The sequence below is a fragment of the Cygnus atratus genome, chromosome 2 (genome assembly GCF_013377495.2).
Source record: "Cygnus atratus isolate AKBS03 ecotype Queensland, Australia chromosome 2, CAtr_DNAZoo_HiC_assembly, whole genome shotgun sequence".
In the NCBI taxonomy this organism is placed as follows: Eukaryota; Metazoa; Chordata; class Aves; order Anseriformes; family Anatidae; genus Cygnus; species Cygnus atratus.
This window is the reverse complement of record NC_066363.1, coordinates 105791185-105812667: the sequence shown is the minus strand read 5'-3', so window position 1 is coordinate 105812667 and position 21483 is coordinate 105791185. Positions and strand designations below refer to the sequence as shown.

The 21483-nt window shown below is 36.7% G+C and overlaps 1 protein-coding gene across 1 annotated transcript in view; it reads right to left on the bottom strand.

Moving 5' to 3' along the window:
- Window positions 1-21483, bottom strand: part of PIEZO2 (piezo type mechanosensitive ion channel component 2) — a 334423-nt gene that overhangs the window by 184398 nt on the left and 128542 nt on the right. Inside the window, exon 4 of the mRNA XM_050708773.1 lies at window positions 15899-16024. Within this exon, the coding sequence (XP_050564730.1) occupies window positions 15899-16024 (126 nt within the window). The remainder of the gene's footprint in view (window positions 1-15898; window positions 16025-21483) is intronic.

The window sequence follows — 21483 nt, the reverse complement described above, 5'->3', positions numbered from 1 at the left end:
AATAATGCTATAATGTAATACAAAAGGAACTGATTTTACAGATAAAAAAAAAGAAGCCACAGCCTGATTTCTGCATATTCAGGCTGCTGAGCAATTGGACCCTGCTGTACACTGTCCATCCTGGTACGCTTGTCACTACACTGCCCTACAGTTAAAGAACACGAATGACAAAACACTCTCATAGCAAGATTTGTACCTGATAAAAGCCAAATAAGCTGACAAAGGCCAATTAGTCACCTGACTGAGGGATCAGAAACTGACCCTGGAGAAACCACTACCGTGTCTGATGCATGGTGAGAGGCATCTCATGGGGCTAATTGTGGTTTCTGGCACACTGACAGCCATCAGCAGGTGAACTGTGAAGAAAGTAGCCAGAAAGGAAAGACAGAGAGATCTCCCTGTGATGCTCTTCAATACAAGGGTCTCACTGGATGCCCTGCATAACTAGAAAGAACCAGTTTGTTTAGGAACAAGCAGCATCTCTGCCCACAGCCTATCAGACCTATAGCAGACAACCTCTGCTGATAGATGCACATTCTGTAATGATTATTCAGCACCTTACATGTTTACCTTATTGGCACCTTAGAGCTTGATTTTTTATATATCATATTAAGTCTTTTGCAGGGAAAAAATAAAGTCTTTTTTTTTTTTCCACTGATGACATAGTATATTTTCTACTTGGAAGAAACATTCAGCAAGAAACAGAATGCGAAAGACTGAAGAGGAGGTCCACATGAAGAGACCTGAGATAGCTCTGACTATTACTGTTCCTCATTTAGGCACCAAAATAAGCAGGGTAAAATAAATAAATAAAACAGATTAGAAAGTGGGCTACTGGCTCATAATTAGCATATTTTTGCTATGCTAAAGCATAAATACTCACATGCAGAAAAGTTTCCTCCCAAAGGCTGCCAGGCAAAGTGTGCTAAAGGTTCAATCACTGGCTGACCACAAGATGAAAGAGTTATCAGTGCATGGGTGCTTAAAAATCTTCTTTATCTCCCAGCAACTGGTCAGTCTTAAGCACCAAGGAGTATTAACTCTCCACAGTGAAAGCACACCAATCTTAAATTAAACATGTTCTTCTTCAGTCACCTGGAGGTATCTGCACAGCCATGAAAATGACCTCTTACAAAATCCAATCCAACTTATTATGTCCTGGGGTAATGACATAAGACCATGCCTGATCCCAGTCCTTGTTTATGATATTTGTGTAAGAGAATCTTAGACCTTTGCTTTTGATATATGCTGAACACCATCTTTGTTACCATCCTGTTCAGATCTTCTAGTAAGGGCTTAAAAATTGTTTTGATGAGATATTTCTGGTAAGGGCTTCAAAATGTTTTTGATGAGATATTTCATCCTCATCTTTTCCTTTCCACAGAGGATGGAGCAATGAGAAATTCCATACAGTTTCCAAAGATACCAGCAATGAGTTGGTAGCAAGCAAGTTGAATAGTCACAAACTCCAAGAACAAGAACTACAAATCAGATTATCTTGACTGAATGCCAATGTTTAAACAGGAAAGCAGCGTCCAATTCCCAAGAGAGCAACAGCAGAGAGAGACCAGTCACAGAGCTCTCCCAAAATAGCACAGGGCACAGATGGAGCCACGTGAACACTTCTAATATAAGACATCTTTAGCGTGCAACAGATTTAATGAAACTTTGAACAGGAGCATCAAGTGAGATGTTGTCACACCAATTAAAAGGAGCATGCAGGGTGAAACTGATGTGAACATGTGAACACATGAAACATAAGTCAATGTATGAAAACATATATGAAACCTGTTCATGTCAAAGCCCCCATTATTTGACTCTACTCTGCACAAAACACAGTATTTCCAGTAATAGAGATCATCATTCACAGCCTAGCCAAACACTGGGAAATATCCAGGGAGATTATGACTATCCACATCCTGGACTAAGAATTTCAAAACAAAAAAGTCTACTCACATTGTTATTTATGCTGAAATATTACCCAACTTCTCTACCACTTCTGAGTTCCAAAATATACTAATCGTCTTCATAGGAATATATTATTTATTTCATTTTAAAAACTTTCATATACAACCTCCAACTGAGGAAGAAGTGATGAACAAAAACATCTTAGGATAAAGTGTCTAAAGAGCAGAGCTCCTGATGGGTTTGATTTACATCTGAACGGATTTAGCATCAGCATTTAAAAATTGCAGAAGTCTACACAACCCTCTCCAAACTCAAATTTTGCAACTCATAAACCTTTCTGAGATTTATAACAGCTTGCTTTGCAGTGTATTCTGCATCCCATATGCTGGGCTGTTAGGTGGTTGGGTGGACAGAAGTATTAATATTAATAGAGATTTATAAAATTATAGATGTCAAACTTTATGAGCACTGACCCAAATATAGAGCATACTACCTCAGAATTAAATACATCCAAAAAAAGGTACAACTCCAGGGTGAAAGTAACTATTTGTACCACAAACAGTAACAGCAACATAAACAAACAAAAAACCACACTCTTTAAACATTGGATCACCTTGGCAGTGGTCCTAACTCAGAGAAGAGAACATGACAGTGACTGTTTAGCTCAAGGTTTCATAGATTGGCCTGAGCTGGCTTAGCAAAGATGAATGCAGTCACTGTGTGACATGTCAAAGGCAGTGAATGAAGGGAAGCAGAGCAACTGAGAAACATTTTCCCATTTTCCATGTTTCCCGTGTTGTTTCTTTTCTTTTCTTCTCTTTTCTTCTTTTCTTCTCTTCTCTTTTCTTTTCTTCTCTTTTCTTTTCTTCTCTTTTCTTTTCTTCTCTTTTCTTTTCTTCTCTTTTCTTTTCTTCTCTTCTCTTCTCTTCTCTTCTCTTCTCTTCTCTTCTCTTCTCTTCTCTCTACAATATCAATACCCTATTAGCAAATCTAAGGATACCTAGCATAAGGGCAGTCTGACATCTAACGTACTAATTTTCAGAGCTACATATTTTCTCTTCTTGAATAGAGAACAAAAAACAGTTTGGTGACTGCTTTTGCTAAACACTTCTTGCATCACCTGGGTAGATACCCAGCTGAGCCCTACATTGTGTGTCCATGAGACAGCCTAACAATGTACTTTCAATCTGCTAAGGTGAAAGAGAACTGCTACTATATCTATCAAAGCTTTAGAAAGCAAAAAAGAAATCCAGTGCATATTGGAAACAGTGGGCTACCAACTGTATGCAGTTCTTTCTCACTCAGCCCAGCATCAGCTGGTAGATGGTAGATCACTGCAGAGTGTGCAACGGCTTATCTGTAGCACCAGCAATGCAGGATCTCCTTTTTGACTTTTAGGTCACGTCCATCAGTCAATGAGATGTCTACGTAAAATTAAATATCCTTTAAATACACCCCTATACTAATAAAGTGTAAACACTTTTGCATTACTATATAACAGAATATAACTCTTGTAAAAAGGATTAAAAATGACTGAATTTCCCATCGACAACATTTTTTTTCAAAATAACAGAATGGATACTTCAACCAACTTTTGAGAAGTCTTTGAAATCAAGAGCTGCCATCACAAAACTATCTAAAAAGTAAATTTTTTTTGCTCATCTGAGAAAATTATATAGCAAAACACAGATATAAATTTTCACCTTTTGATTAAATACATCACCCACCGACTCAATACAATATCTATTGTTAATTCCTGCAGCTGTGGTTGTATATCCTTTCGTTCTTTCCTATAGCTTAAAAAAAAAAAAAGTGACAGGAACAACTGAGAACAACTGAGAGCTATGAAGAGGAAATGTGATATCATTTTCTTATTGTTATCCAGAATTCCAGAATGACATGGATAGATGTGGAAGCCTATCTTTGACTTTTTCCAGATGTCTGTGGAACTGTATCAGCATTCCAGCTTTGTTTTATGTGGATGTGTATTTTGTGAACTTCTTTGTTCAGGCTTTTCTTTTTCACCACGTGTGAGGGAATTTTAACAACATTTCAGCCAGAACATGAGAAGTTGCAAAAATAATTTTAAAATTCATGTACCACAGATGTGCTGCAATCTAACTTGTGGAAAGGCTGTTGAGACAACAGGATGGTAATGAACAGGTGGTATTTGCACTCAAGGTGATGCGATTTCATGAGCTGAAATTTATTTTGGTTAAAATTCCTCATAAAAATATGATACCATGAGATTGCAGTACCAGAAGATATGGCCAGTCCTGCTTGGCTGTAGAACTACTACCCTGGGCAGAATCATGGCTCAGATTATGTGTCAACAAGACAAACCTAATCTTGGTTATCTCCAAAAGTTTTCATTTGCAAACTGCATAAAATTATTAATGACACTTTGAGGTGGGACTGGAAGCTGAAGTGTTTATCTGAACCCTGCTGTGACTAAAAATAATTATTCCTGTACATCAATTCCCTCCCCTAGATCTTGTTGGGGCAAGAGATGCATGAATTGCAGCCCAAAGGACTGTGCAAAAGCAAGTTCAGTATGGACTCTGTGCTGCTAAACCAGAGACAGGTGGACAATATACCTGTACATTGCTGACTTCCCTTCTCCCCCCTTCATGCATCCTCTCCTCCTGCACATTTCCCTGTTCATGGCTTCTGAGCATCCATCCAAGGAGAAGTGCACATTCAACAGATCATTTCTGCTCAATAGCTTCTTTCTGCAGAAAACAGTGATTTACTGTTTGACCATATATACATGTACTGCAGATAACAATACTACAATTGCTTCCATTTTGATAACTAAATCACTGACTTCTTTTTTTCTATTAGATCTCAAAGTATTGCATCCCCTGACATCTTGCCTGTTTTACACCTCTCTGCACCTTTTTGGAAGCACAGAGCATCTTCCTACCTCATTGGTACCTAGTGTTTTAAACTTTGGACAATTCCATGAAATTCAATTTTATTAGTGAAAAACAGTGCTGAAATCCTTTCACTCCCCCACCCCACCCCCAACCCCTTTGCTTACCAAGATTGGCTAATTGGGTAACTCAATTAGGCTGATTCTTGAAATTGCACAGGTTGCTGTTCAGTACAAAAACTTAATAATCACAGAAAACTCCTGCTGTAAGGAATAAGGTCCCTAAAAATGAAAATGTGCATGCACATTTATATAATCAGAAAGAAAGAAGCACAACTGAACAGCAGTTTAAAAGAATTTCTTGACCCCTTCCCACAGCACTGACCTTTTGTGTTTCTGCTAGTCTTATAATTTATCTTATAATATGCTAAAGGATAGCCAAGAAATAATGAGAATTGGTTGAATAGCAGTGTTATGAACTTGGAACTGTTGTCAGCAAAACAGTATCAGCTTCAATTATTATTACTTTTTACTCTTGTAATAATTGTCTGTTGCAGTTTGTGAGAGTCTTTAGCTGACATCTGCACAAATATAAAAAAAGTTAGCCACAAGAAGCATTTACTATCTTCTTTATATTAAAACAGAAAAAAAGTCCAGACATAAATAAGGCTTTCAACAGTACGTCTTCTAATTCCACGAGTTTTATATTGCAGCTGTGTTTAATTAACACTAGACCACCACACCCTCCAGGTGGAAGATTTTGAGGACCATTAAAATCCAGTTTGGTGCCTTGACTGAGGTCTGTATTTCTAAGAATGATGGTTGGTTGCTAGACGCTACAATAGAGCCTGTTCTCAGTATAATTTGAGTCCTTTGATGTTCCTATGGTACAGACAAGAACATGGGTTCTCTCAGAAACATTACATTATTTGCAGACAGACCTGTCGGGTCTAGGAAAAGCAGGAATTTCTTGGAACCTGCTACATAGCCATCTGCATTGCCAAGAAACTGCAGGGTCACAATCCATGACTAGGTCACAATCTGCTGGTTTAAAGGATGCATTAAAAATCATCCTCTTACATTTCAATATTCTTGATCTGTGTGCCAAAGAGACCCTGAAAAAAATATTTTGGTCAGGCTATATGAAGTTTCTTGGCCATAATGACTTTACAGGTGAAGTGATTCATGAACCAAAAATGCATGTTAACGGTTCTGTGTCCTGTACGCTGGGGGCTGGCTGTCTTCTTTTGAAATGTATGACTCTATGCATCATAGAAATAACTGGTAGGACTTCCTATTTATTAACGTACTCTAAATTACATTGCTCCCAATATCCTTCAGAACTGAAGTTCTTTTTTTTTTTTTTTTATTATGAATAACCTTTTACTCTTCTAATGAGTACAGTAATAGATTGATGATACTACACCCCACACTAGCTGGAGTGCCTCAGGAACATTTACAAATATTCAGTGCTTTCAGCTTTAAAATAGGTATCTGGTATCACTGATAATACTTGGAAATCAAGTTCATTTTCTGGTCACTGGACTTTGAAAGATAGTGTATCCCACTTTCTTTTTTTCTAGACACATAAAAATATAATTATGGTTTTGTCATGAAATATTTTTCATTTACTACAGCTTTCAGATTTTTTTTTCACCATTGAAAATCTTACTGGTTGTAGTCTAGATGATGACTATAACATCTCTAAAATTCAGTTTATTGATTCCTTTAAACAAAATCCTAAAAGAATTTGGTATGATAAAATTCAGCAGTAAAAATCATATATATGGATGGAAATGGTGCAGTGCTGCAGATCTAGATATCAGGAAAATGTAATGAAACAAAAGAGGAATGTTTAAGATTGAAATCAAGTCTTCCCTTCTAAACTCATCTAATGAGTTCTCTTCCTTCCAAAGATTTGAAAGGTATTTTTCCTTCTTTGGTGAGTGCAAAGGAATTTTACTTATTTATTTTGCCCTGTGTGATAGATGTGCTGCATGTTGTTTACACAGAAGTTGTATTGTACAGGGTCTTCTCGCACCCTGTGTGGTTATTGATTCAGACATGCATACATACATATACATATATATATATGTATACATATATGTATATGTACATATATATATACATATATATATGTATACATATATGTATACATATACATATACATACATATACATATACATATGGCAGAAATTGAAGGCAATTTTAAGGCCTTTTCCATTTAGAAGTGGACTCAAAATGTGCAAAGTTCAGACATAATTTTACCCAGACTCAGGGCTGTGTTCTAACACACTGACACAGGAGAGCCCACCAAAGCATTTCAAGTCCAAGTCCGAAGAAAACGTTTTCTCCCCCAAATGGCTCCATGCCACATTTATGTGAACAACGCCTTTTGCTTTGTTTCACGGGGTGATTTTTCCTTACGTCGCAGATTCCATGGAACAGCTAAGTAAACCCAGTCCTTTCCACTCCACCTTAACCTTGAGTCAAGATCTGCCTTTTGTCCTGAGCAGTCCCCAGGCTGCACCTCAGATGGCTGCCACCCCCAGGCAGGATGGCTCACCTTTTAGCTAAGGGCCTAGCCATGGCAGAGCTGCTCTGGTTAGCAGTTGGCATCTCAACTCACTTTTGCTGCTCACTTCCCAGTTGAGACTCAGAGCACACTGCCGACACAAAGCATGCAGAGGCATAGCAGGCTCAAGCCCAAGGGCTTGGACCCAGGGATAAAAACTGGCTCAGACTTAGAGTGGGTACATACAAAGTCTCACAGTATCACGCTAGCAAATTGGGTTTTCTAGGAATACTCAAAATGATTACATGACGAAGAGCAATACATAAAGATGTAAACAATCTAACACAAGATAAATCCTCAGAATTAAAGTGAAATATTTATTTTCAGTGGAAAGCATTTTTCTAAACAGTGTTTAACACACAAATATATAGTTTCCTATTTCTTCACAGTAACTCCCCTAAGACTCTCCACTAAATATTTATGTTACAGTGATTTGAATGATCAGCACGGGAACTTTTCAACATAGTGCTCTGCACCAGAACAGAGATGCTGGTTGCTAAAGCATCATGGTGTTGGTCCTTACATACCCCATACTGTTACAACAAAACACTGTAGATGAGCCAGAAAAAACACTGAAACAGTACTGCTGGTGTGTGAGGTCTGTCCCTGTAAAGGGACACACAGCCCTGTAACTGGTTGTGTGAGCAGCCTGTTTCTGACTTTTCTGGTCTTTTAAAAACTTTTCACAATATGGAAAGCAGACTTTCTAGTAATTTGGGACATAAAAGCAGTTGGTATTGCATAACGTCTGGTAAGATTTTCATAGGAGGGTCAAGAATATAACTAGAAGACAAACAACAGAAGACAAACAAAAAAAGGTTCCTTTTTGCATGTTTGTTTCTTAATTTACCAAGAGCATAAATCACCAAAAGAACTACCATCCTCCACACACATCCTGCTCTCCTCTCTACTATTCAAGTTTTATCAAGTGCCTTCTCCTGCACAGCTGGCCTTCATTTGTTTTTTGCTACTTCTGCCTTTAAGCAGGCAGAGGGAGACAGACAACAGCTACTCTGTCCCTCTGTCAGCAGCCCCCAAAACAAGGTGACAGTGATAGTCGCCCTTTTACATCCCTGCAGTTTGGTGCACTCATCCTAGCTACAGCTGGGACACATGGCAAACAAAACTGCCCAAGACAGCATCACAGTGTTAACAGGTCCACTGCATGTTTCCTCTGGTGTAGCAACAGAACACCTTTGGAAGTCCACCAGCTTCAGAAACAAGCTATACTCTGCATGCAGTGGTTTCCCAACTCTTCTCTCCAGTGTCAATCTGACTGTCAAAAACACAGACTCTGAGGTGATTCCTTTCACTGCCACTCAATGTCAGACAACTTTCTTCTTCAGTTCAAACATTTTGTCAAAATTTAGCCAGTTTCAATCTGTACTGCATTTTTAGTTTTATCTTGCTCTGAAAACGTCTGATATTTATATTGTTGTACTGACATATATCACAATGTAAATTATCACAGAAATTTGATGTAGATTATGAGATACAGTACTGGGCTTTCAAAATGTACTATGCTGCAACAAAGACCCTCAAAGCACACAGCGTAATTCCTTCTTTCACTGCATCATGAACACAAAGAGAAGAATTATAAAGTCTAAGACTGCATCCTGAAGTCACTTTTGGACAGAAAACAAACAAACAAAAACAACATCTTTTTGCCATTCATGTCATGTTCATGATGAATATTTTCATGTCAGGAAAATGGGGAGTTTGTATGCAACCTGGAAGACATGATTTCTTTTTCTTTGTTAATAATCTTAAATGACAGCACCTTAAATGAAGGAACACAAATAAGTATACTAACTTCATTCCAGCATGATAATATACATTTTGCGGAAGGTTTTATATGTCAATGCTGAAAAAGAATATTTAGAATATTGCTGGATTTTCACATGGAAGCATGTGTGTCTAGAAATAAAGACTCCATAAGTACAATGAACACTAACTTTCTGAACTGTTATGCATAATGCCCAGCAGGAAATTAAGCAAGACTTATCATACATGCCTAAGAAGCAATTACAGAAGTTTCTGTTTCCTCAATCGTAAATTTCCTCACTGCATAAAGTTACACTGGAAGTGTTGAAGCAATGATGACATTCAGCATGTACTGGATTAAAGTAAAATTAACTTTCATGTGGAGAATAAACTATTGTTGCTTTTTATTTATTTTTTTATCAGGCAAAAAAACTCACATTAAAATCTTTCGTTGTTTAGAGGCTTATCAGAGGATGTGTTCCACATGATCTACTGCATGATGCTAGGCATCCTTTTAGTCATGAGTTCTCCTTGATTCCACAGACAGATCCATTTTTACACATTTTATGACTCAGACACTGCATACTGCCTATGCACGAAACAGTAAATAACAAGGGATTTACAGGAACTATACTTTTTTATTCTTAATGTCATTCTCCCACCTTTCTGTTATTTCTTAAGTTTTCAGAAGTACTCGCCATGCAAAGCAGGTTTGGAAGCATCTTAATCAGCTATGAACTCGCTACAGACAATGCATGCTTGCATTACTTGTGCTAATCTCTTAAGAATTTTCTGTCTCTCAGCGGAGATTTGGATAAATGGTTGTTGCTTTTATGCTCAGTCATTGCTTTTAAATTCATAATTTTACAGGGACAGTTGCTGATATGAGGACATTATCAGAAGATTAGTTTATTGGAATATTTCAAAATTTTCAGTATTTTCAAAATACTTTCAAAATACAAAATATATTTCAGCCCTGCATGAAATGATGTGTCCAAATAGCTGACGAGTCCATGAGATATATGTTCAGACTCTAAGCAGGTGTTCAACCAGTAAGTCATGGTATTTGAAAGTCCTGCATGCATCTGCCACACACCATTGCAATAGAAGTAGGAAATTCTGAATGCAATTTCTTAATCCTTTGCCCCTTTATAAGTAGAAATACTATCTTTATTTCCAATGAATTAATAAATCCACCTAGAAATATGTTGGTCTTTACAATACAGTACTTTTCAAAACCCACACAACCTTGAAAGGATACTCAGGAAGATAAAAGACATGAAATCTCATTAGATACAGAGGAAAAAGTACCTGGTACTCATTCCTATGAAAGGTCAACTGCAGTCCTGAGTCTGAGCTTTCAATAAATGGAGAATCCTAATTTGTTTGTACTGGATATTGCTGCTTCCTAATATAACCCAAAGCCCCAGGGACATGCTGGTAGTAATGCAAACACAGGACGGTCTTTCAGCCAAGAAATCATTTTAAATTTATCTAAAGTAGAAAGTTATTATAATTCCACAATGGTGGCATGCATTTGTTTGACATTCACCACAGCATAGTGGGGACAGAGAAGTATCTGAATTTAGTTCCCATGATCTAACAGAGAAGCTATCTAGGCAACTTGATGATTTAAGTCTATTCTCCCTTTTTTCTTCACATAACCATTTTGTAAATAAAGCATCCAAGGTATATACAGTAAACAAATGCAGAATTTCACAGAAATCTTTAGAAAGATTTCCAGGCATTAATTATGGATCCATCAGTTCTATTATTTGAGGTACAAGAAAAATATCCAGAAGTACCATAACTGCCAATTTTGATATTCCAGCAAATATTGAATACAAACTTAATCACTTTATAGCTGATTAAAAGCGCAGCTGAAAGAAAAAATAATATTTCTTAATTGTATTTCTTAAGGAATAAAATATTGTTCTGAAAGAATAAGCTTCTCAATAGATCTGGATGTAGACTTCAACACCAGGAGATGGTACAGTCAGCACAAGATAAAAAAATGGGTGAATATAACACTACAACTAAGAGAAAAATAAAACGGAATATTTTTACAGACTACTAAACACAAGAAGAGGATACACTTACAGAGGACTAGTACAATAAGGAATATTTTCACTAACTTACAGAAAGTAAAGTTTAAAATGAACATCATGGAAAATATTGCTGTTGCTGGTGGAAATGTCATTTCAAAAACATGTTTAAAATTAGTCCTAGGAAAGAACTATAGCAAGCATACTGAAGAACTTATTACCTCTATGTTACCTCTATGTTTATTACCTTGTGATCAAATTTGCAATTGCCTGTCTCACAGATTCTATATGCAAAGGGCATTGCTTAACCTAATAATCAGAACTTTATTTCATCAGAAGTACAAATTTAATAATGAAATTGTATTACTGCACAAATACTACTACATCTCAAAATCCAATTCTGTGTTATATGGAAATATCATCAGTGTAACAAGACTGATTACCTAGCTCTTGATGGCTTAAGAAGATTAATGCAGCTCACGCTTGCTGTATTTGTCTTTTTCCCTCCCTATATGAACTCTGATGTAAAAAATGAACTATCTGGTTATGTTAGTTCCATTCAACACAGCTGTGGCTAACCAGAAATCTTTTATTAAGCCAAGTGACAAGTTCTAGCAGCAAGATTTTACACGTGCTAGGCAATACTGGCAAGGTTGTGAAGAAACAAAAACCCTCTGTTGGCTAAATGTTTTTAAACTCCTCTATCAACCCACCAGCATATATCTAGCTACCTTAGAAAATGCTATGGCATTTTTGTAGCCATCCTGAAAGAGAAGGAAAGGTATGACCTCTAAAAGAGGAAAGGGATGAAAAATAAGAATCTGAAGAAGCTAAACATTGTAAGACTTGCTTTTTTTAAAAAACTATCAGCTGATTATGAATAACTTTAGCATAAGAGCAGAGTATTTAAAAATCAGTCAAAAACTACTTTCTGCTTTGCTCTTGCAGATAGCCCAAATTAATCTGCTTCTAGATGTAAAAGATTATTAAAGGGATGATTGTCCTTAATTTCCAAAACGAAACTAAAACTGTATAAGGTTTAAGAGGTGACAGTCTGTGTCACGCCTCTAATTTAAACATTTTTCAAGTGTTTTTATTACTAAAATGAAAACATTTTCAGAAGACATAATACAGCAGTGTGAAAAAAACTGAAAACAGAAATGATCTTTTGATTCAGAAGCTGGCATTTAAATATGCCCAAAGTGACCTACAGAATTTGAAGACAAAGATATACCCTTCTCTCATCCATTTCTTAAACTGGCAGAAATTAGATGATTAACTACACAATGCAACAAATTTCAAAGAAAACACAGAATCAAATAAAAACATTAATACATTCATTTCTGATGTGAAAATGATGGAGTCATAGAATCAGCTTTAATTTCCCTTAAGGAGGAAAGTAGCAGAGAGAACAAACACTGTAGTACCATGCGGACAATTCACGTACTTTATCCTTGGAGCATTTAAACACAAATCAAAATAATTACAAGTTTTTTGTTTGTTTCTTTTTTTTTCCTTCTTTTGCTAGTACACCTTTTCCCCTTCCTCGTTGTATTGCCCTTTTATTCAGTCTAGAAAGTATTGCACCAAAAGTCCTGGTCCACTTTTGCACTACCTACTCTCACTTCATTTACATGAGGGCAATGTATGGTGTAATTTATTCAAACTCAGGTAGAAATTCAGTTCCAGCAAAATCAAAATAAAAATTAAATTTAAAGAAAAAATCAAATATTGCAGTATATCCAAAAATCCCTCACAATAGTATTTGCAGGTGGCGCTCCTTCACATGGGGCTGTGAACAAACTGGGAGACAGAATTCAAAACAGTCTTGAAATCATTCTGGAAGAAACTGGGCAAGCACAAGTTTCTGTTATAATGTAGGGGTACTCATCTATATAAATATGGAAAAAAAATACATTAGCTGCTCTGCAGAAAAGGATTTGTAGGTTATAGTGAACCACAAAGTGGGAGAGAATGCTGGTGGTCGAAAAAAAAAAAGTACCATATAGTAACACACAAACAGGTATTGTCACTTGTAGACATATAGGTAATTATTATATTCAGAAGGTATTAAAAAAATTCTCAGCTGAATTACTGCCTTTCATTGGGTACTGAACTTCAAAGAACTATGTTGACCACTTGGAGAACACAGAAATAGACCAACAAGTAAACATGGCCCATGAAGAAAGTTTGGAGGTACTGAAGTTCTATTAAGAGAAGAGAACGAAAGGAGTATATGTGACAGACATGACAGCAGCCTTCAAATACTTAACAGTAACCAAAAAGAGAAATGGAAATGTTTTCTCCATTTCTACAGTATATTGAAGGAGCAAGACAAGGTATTTTGACTAAGGGGGAAAAAAGTCCCTAATGATAAGCATCAGAAGAGACTATAGAATATTTCCAGTCGGGCACACAGGATTTAAGAATAAGATAAACAGCTGTAAAAACTGTTTCATTAATAGTTGATCCCAGTCTGGATAGGGAAACAGAAAACTCTAGTCTTCTTGTCTACACTTCTGTGTTTCTTATTGAGTGAAAAGAGTTGAATAAACATTAACAGCTAACTCTAACAGGCAGAGATCATTACACTGTGCAGATGCTACAGGCACAGCGCTGTCATTTCTCCAGCTATAGCTTAGCACACTGCTGTAGTCAATTTTGCAAAGCATTATTCATATAGCTGGGGAACAGGAAATACAGTAGGGCTGTGTCACCAAATAATTACAAGCAGAAGTACTACCAAAGTACTTTCTGGAGTAGGAATTCTGTCTTTTCCTCACCTTCACAGTACCACACATTCTCTGATGCCATTTAATGACAATAATTTATGTTTCAACTAGTCTAACCAAGGACTTGGTATCTTTTGTCTCTTTGATCCTCAATGGTCTTTATAACTTCTTTAACTTCTTCTGCACCTTGCAGATCCAGCATCCATAATGCCAGCATCATGTTCCCTTCTTCATTAACTTTACCTGAAGTTGATCAACTATCGCCATACCGGTGAACCAAATGGTGCCAGTTTACTCTGGCTCTGAAATTCAACAACTGATTTTTTTTTTTTTTTTTGGTATTGCTAGACTGTTAGAACAACCTCTGGAACAAGTTTTTTTGGCCCACTTCTTTTCTCCCAAAATGTCGAGCATGGCTTGGGAGTTCACATGGGCCAAATACTGTTCCCAACAGGTAACTTAAACACACTCTGTGCCCAGGAGGCAAAGAGAGATTAATAGTGAGGATGTGGGTCATCATGTCAACTAGTCTCAGTGCCAGAGAGCAGCCTGAGGCACATTTAATTTACTACTACATCCATACCCATTATCCTATAAGGCCATTTGTAAGGAAATCATTATTAATAGCAGCTAGAATAGAAGATACTGAATTTAGAGATGTTAATTACAGATAGAAACGGTATGTCTTCTCCTTCTTTTCTTCAGGAGTGTATTCTTCAGAATGAAGTAATTTTTAAAAATTGTTTTCCACTGTAGCTCCCAATTTCCACCACAGGAGGAAGAAAACGCTACATGGTTTCTTCTCTGTCTTGGATGGTTACGAACTCTCTACCCTACAAACAGTGTCTAACAATGATACAAGTGCTATAATCTAAGCACAAATAACATATTATTAATCACAAGAATATTAGATATAGGAAATCAACTCATGCAGTTCACACAATCAATAATAATAAACATTTCTAAAAAAAAAAAAAGAAATTATACTTTTGAAGGTCTGACTTGAACTGACAAAGCCTAAGACATTTCAGTTAAGACCGATATTTCATAAACACAATTATGTCTTTTACTTCGAGAAATGGTTTGAGTTAAAGGTGAAATTATAATGTGTGCTCCAAGTTTCCTTAGGATTTTGTTGCTTTAAGTTAAATCACATAAGGTTTCACATAAGGTTCCTTGTGTTTAATTGTAGTATAACTGTTTATTCAAGTGGCAGCAGCATACTCTGATAAATTAAATGGACATATATCAAGGGCACGTTGACAGTTTTAAATGTTAAACATAATCATTGTAAGACAAGTACAAATAGCTTCTACCTGGAGGTTACATATCCAAACCGCTGGATAGATATTTTAATTAACTTCTGCACAATAAAGAATATTTGCTTCTGAATTATTGAAGAACATTTCCTGAGAGAGTTAAGATATAAAATGTCACGCAATATATTTGTAAGTACTGTTTATATATAAATAAAACCTGAAAATCCTTCTTCCTATATAACGCAGGCAAGAAAGAGACAAATACGGTTTAAAAACAAATCTTGAGGTCAAGATTTAATTTTTAATTAAAAATCAGCTTAACAGAGTTCCATCAGACAGAGGCATAATACATGGTTAGAGCCGTTTTTATTAGTATATCTTTTTTTTCTTAGTTCAGTGAATTATTAATTAATAACAGTGTACCACCTCCAGTTCTGAGGGCATTTTGAGAAAGCCTAAAGATGAAAATACACAACAACCATCGCTAAACCCAAACAGAATATACTGAGAAACGTATGTGTGGGAACGAATGAGTTAACACTTTTCTGTTTTGCTAAACCCATCTAGACTTCTTGCCCTCGTAACAGCAATTCTTAAGGCAACAAGCTGGGAAAGAGGAAGAAAGCTGCAAACCCATAAGAGGAGAGTGGTAAGTGCCTTCCCATCAACCCTTCACCTTTCAAACCACTGAAGCATCTGAACACTTAAAATACTAATAAAAGCTAAAAAGTTTTACTCACAGTTAAAACCAGGTTCAATAGTTTTTCCAGCTTCAAGACTGTTTATTGTAATCTGAAAGATGATGTGCAGCAGCAGGAATGATAGACTGGTGAAACACAGAGATTTTAATAATCGTCCTGTATGCCCTGGAAGACAAAACATACATACATGTAGTTGGTGAATTTCTTAATATCTCTTAAATTTTAAAAATAATAAGAACAATAAAAATATTCTGACCATTGATATTTCTGCAAGTCAGAGCCTCATTATTCTCGATTGACTCTTAACAAGCAATGCCATAGCAAAAAGCTTAAAATTAAGGTATCTTTGAGTACTCTTTAATTACAAAAGCTAGCAATTGCTGTTACTGATATTTCTTTTTACTTTTGATTTAAAAAAAAAAAAAAAAGTTTCTTGAGTCCCCAGATAGCAATTTTATATAACAAATAACATCATTATTCTTATCACCATGTTACCTGATACAAAGTATGGATGATACTTCCAATCTTGGGAAAAATAAAAACCTGTTAACCTAATTACACTTTCCAAAACAAATTACATTGGAGGAGGTATAACAACAGAAGAACCTCAGTTTGGCTCAGAAATATAGACATGCTTTCAAACGAATGCTTTGCTTTGTGCAGACTGCCCTCTTTCTCTTCCTGTAGTAGCTTTTTGAAAAGAATTTTCAGTGCACACTGAAGAATACTGTGCCAGATACATTTGGTCTTAGTTCCTCTATGATTTACTGGATATATATAGCCAAAAGCGAATAGCAAACGTTTGATGGAGACTTAGAAAATGCCTTATAAATCCTCTAGGAAACAGCTTTATCACAGGCAGCCAATTTTGCAAGGGATGAATAAATAAAGTAAACCATTAGTATTTCAGAAAATATGCAACTTTAACAATAAGTTTTGTTGTTGATGAAAGACGACACTACTTATCACCCTGCTTGACCTATTTACAATAAAAGATCTATTTCTTAAGTATTTTATACCTAGATTTTATACCACCTGCTTCATGCATTTGAAGGTCACTTTTTTTAATTTACAGATTAAAAAACTAAATTGCTGCAATTCTTACACAAGGATATAAATAAAACCAAGGCTGTGGAGGGCAGAACTAGCAGAGTATACTCGGAAAAGGTTCACCCTACATGCATCCTGTTTCTTTCATTCTTACTCTCTGTGTGTCCATTGCAAGCAACTTCTAGAAAGAACACAATGATCAAGACTGACCTGAGCTCTGGCTCAGATTTGATTACTGAGCAAATGCATCCAAAAGCTCACGGTAGATAGTCAACTGTCCCATTAGTTTAGGCTTAAGATCCCACTAAGGGGGTTTTGTTATTCTTGATGGACAGAATCTTTCATAGAAGTCCTTTTGAAATTTGGTAAGTGGTTTCTAACCACTTGCACTGTAAGAAAAGATGCAAAGGCACTAAAATAGAGACATAAGACAGCACTAGGGAAATGCACTAGCTTAAGGAGATTTTGGTCACTAACTCAATGCATGCACTAAAGCAACTCACCAGTCAGTACTCTCCTCTGTAAAATGAAATCTAAAATTCTTTGGGAACTGATTATCTCTTACAACATCTGCCTAGTATACAGTATGGTCTTAACCAGAACACATAGAAATTTCACATGCTGGACGCTTTAAATACCCAACTTTTTGCTTTTTTTAAACATGATAAAATGCCCTCTGTGCGTGTGTGTGTGTATTTCTCTTTCCTTTGGTGATGCCAGTAGCTCAGAGGAGAGTGTCCTTGACCTGATAGTTAGATCATATTGGTTTCATGGAATTTAGATCAGGTCTACTTCAGATAGACAAAAAGCATTCTGTGACAGAGATCTCTTCCTCATTCTTAGGCTGGCAAAATGAAGGGTAAAATATTGAGGACCAAAGCAATTATATCATAATTATGACTATGTACTATACAGGTGACAGGGAAACAAGGTATGGTTCATATTTTGCATCTATCCAGTAAATCAGCTTTCTGTTTTATACTGTGTTGAGCTTACATGGCAAAGTTTAGGTAGCAGGGGGCTGCAGGGGTGGCCTCTAAGAAGAGTTGAGCAACTGCCCCATGTTAGATAAGGGCCAGTTTCAGCCGCTGGTTGGGGAGGAGGTAGAATAGGGTGGTTGAGGGAGAAGGCGGTTTTAGTTTGCTTTTAGTTTCTCACTGTTCTAGTCTGCTAGTGAACTATAATAAATTATATTAATCTTCCTACTTTGAGTCTGTTTTGCCCGTGACGATAATTGGTGAGTGATCTCCATGCCCTTAACCCCTGAGCCCTTTTTCCATCATATTTTTTCTCCTTGTTCCTTTGAAGAGCAGAAGTGAGAGATTGGTGTGTTGGAGTTTGGCTGTCCGTTGGTGTGAAACCATCACATTTCAAGCATATCATCGATGGCCCAAATCGTAGTTAATAATGCAAAAAATCAGATAAATATGATTTAGCAATTTTAGAAAAACTTAGTACCCAAAACTTTTGTTAGGATTGCTCTCTTGACAGTGCAACTTTTGAATACTAATGCCTGTAATGAACTTTTTTTTTCTTTTTTTTTTCTCTTTTTAAATCAAGACATTGAAGAATTCAAACAAAATGGCAAATGGAAAGAGCAAGCCCATATAGGAAATTTTGCAATGTGAAAAAGAAGCTATTTTGTATGACTTTGGTGGTCAAACTGTGCATAGCACAGTAATGGTCAGCCATCAGAGTCTACAGACACAAGACAACCCAGGTTGCAGAGCATTATAAAACACGAAGTAGATTATTTATTTTTTTTCTGTCAGAGGCCTTTTTTGTTCTACTTGTACTGAAGCTGGCCTAGTGTCCTGGCCTAGGACAAGAACTTCTAAGCATTATGAAAGCATAAATAACTCATATTTTCAAAATCATGAGAATGAATATATGACAAGCTACGTGTTACTAAATGAGTTGTTAAATGTGATGTCATATACAATGAAATACAAGGACTGCAAGGACTTTTACATTTTTTTGGCAAGTCTTAGTATTTGGTCTCTTTTCCCTGCATTACCAGATCCCAGACTCATGATATTATGAGAGAGCTGCATACTCTGAATAGACATTTTAAAAAAATATATTTTAAAGTTGAAGACAAACAATTTGACAATACAGATGCCATGTACTCAACAGTTCTGTTAAATCTTTGAGATTTTTAAGGAGAGTCTGGAATTTCTGAAGCTTTGGGTCACAAACTGTCCCCAGAGCTTGGGAGTTAACAGTCCAACTCAGCTCAACTGAGCACTGAATTTTTCACATCAAATTATAATTGGAATGTTTAACAAAATTGTTTCAGTCAGCCTCTAAAGGAAAACAAACTGCAATATAACTAGCCAATGCACATTCATTTCCCAAACTGTTTCCATATAAAGACATAAACTATTAAAAATCTTGGGTCCATCTTTCAATATTCCAAATGCTATTTATCTCCAAAATATACCTTAATTTTAGAATTCATTTTTATAAGCTTGAAAACAAAAATCTTTGAACTGTAGATTGAACAAAGCATTTCTTTAATAAAGACCAAACTTGTGCAATTGTCATCTTTCTAGGAACTGTCAAAAATGTTGACAAAACACTTCTTGAAATGCTGGCAAACCATCTCCTTCTGCACCAAGCTAATATTTTAAAGGATCAGTAACTCTTGTGATAAATGAAGTCTCAGTGTACTGGTAAATATGGCAGAGGAGATACGCTACTGGAAGGCAACTAGACATGCTCAGTGCAGGTTACAGGATTCTTAAAGAGCTGTTTCCTTCGTGGCTATCAGTGGGACAGGACCACCATCACACCCTACTGAGCAGCCGACCTTTGCATGTACAGCTGTGCCAGCAGAAACTAGATGCTACAAGAATTTGGAGAAGAGTAAGAAATATTATGCCCCTGATTTCAAAAGTTTTGGAGAGACATCAACAACTTGGGAGAAATGGGAGTGCTAGAAAAGTCAGTGAATTACTGGATCTGTAATTTATGCCAAGGAAGAAGTGACAGATTTGGACAAAGGATGAGTTTCAATTTATAGTGGGGTTTGGATAAACCCATTTGACTGTATTTTTACTTACATATTTTTTTCTTTCTACTGGAAACTTAGTTTGAAATTACACATAGAAAAAATTAACTGTATGTGTACAGGACTGAGATGGTGAGAAAGGAGAATAACACCCCAGTCCACACTGGAAATCAAAATGCAAGAAGGGAAGCACTGATTGCTTCCCTTCTGTCTTAGATGTATAGACTCGTACATGTTCATCAAGACTGATCTAGGAAGAATCTTCTCACAAAACACCTGGATTTGTACTTTACAGCCAGGTTCTGATTTTACTCACACCATGTGGTGCCACCAGCTTCAGGAAACTGTGGTGAATTGGAAAGAAAGAGCAGAATTTGCCTCATAACTGGCTTGAAAGATTAGAAAAAAAGTGGGTTTGCTTTCAGGTGCAGCGTGCCATTCCTAATGGTACCCAGTGGGATCAAAACCTGGCACATGGCTTTAGAAACATACCCCAGTGTGCTTCAGAAACACACAGGGAGGTTGCTTGAGCCTCTCGGTCCCTCCAGAAGGCTCCTGGGCAAGGACCTTCTCCCCTCCAACCAACCCAGCAGCAAGGTGGTCAGGATGCAAAGCCTTCATTACCCTCCTTCTAGCCAGCCCAACTGCAACACTAAACCGGATTAAAGAGGGCCGTAAGCTTTCAAACGTGGCAAAGGAATCCATTCTTGTATTTTTCAAAAGTAACGCAGCCAAGAGCTGGATTAGTGATGGCATGTCCCCCCAGCCACAGGCATGCAACCTCAGTACAACTAACTATTTGAATATGCCCAGCTGGGACTGCTGCTGTCAACAAGCACAGCTCTTCACTGCCTACATCACGATTGTATGCAAAGGTGAAGCCTACTGGTCACAACATTTCAAATGCAGAAAAATAGCACCGTAATGTTTAGATGGGCAGTCCTGTGATCTTTTCTGCTACCCCTTTTCCATAAAGCAGAGTATAACAGATTTATTTATCTTATTTTACTTGTACATATGGAACTTCAGAAGAGCTTCTTCCAAAAGGGTGTGCCAACAGGACACGGAATAACTGAATGGTCAGCTGTCACTGACACCCACTTAAAATCACGTATATTAGCTTTTACTATATAATCAGACCAAGAGCTGTTGTGAAGAGCCTATCATATTGTAGTGGCTAACTACTAAGTTGTTTGCAAGGTGCATTTCATTCTACACAGCAATTTCTCTCTCTGATCCATCGGAGGGGGTGCCACGAGAAAATTGGTTGAGTCTGTAACACTGTTAATAACACTGCTAATGATTTATCCTGATTTTTTTATTAGTACCATGCATCTACATGTAGAATCGATAAGTTTACTCTCCACACTGTACTAGTATCAGGACAGAGAAAATAGAGGAGAAAAATAGCAAATTCTAAAAATTAAATTAAGACCATTTACAACCCAGACAGTGTAATTTCTTCTCTCATGATCATACAGATGCTGCACAGTATCACCTACAGAGTAGATCTGAGAGTGTTTGGGTGGTTTATATGAATGTTTTATTATTTGCACTGGGA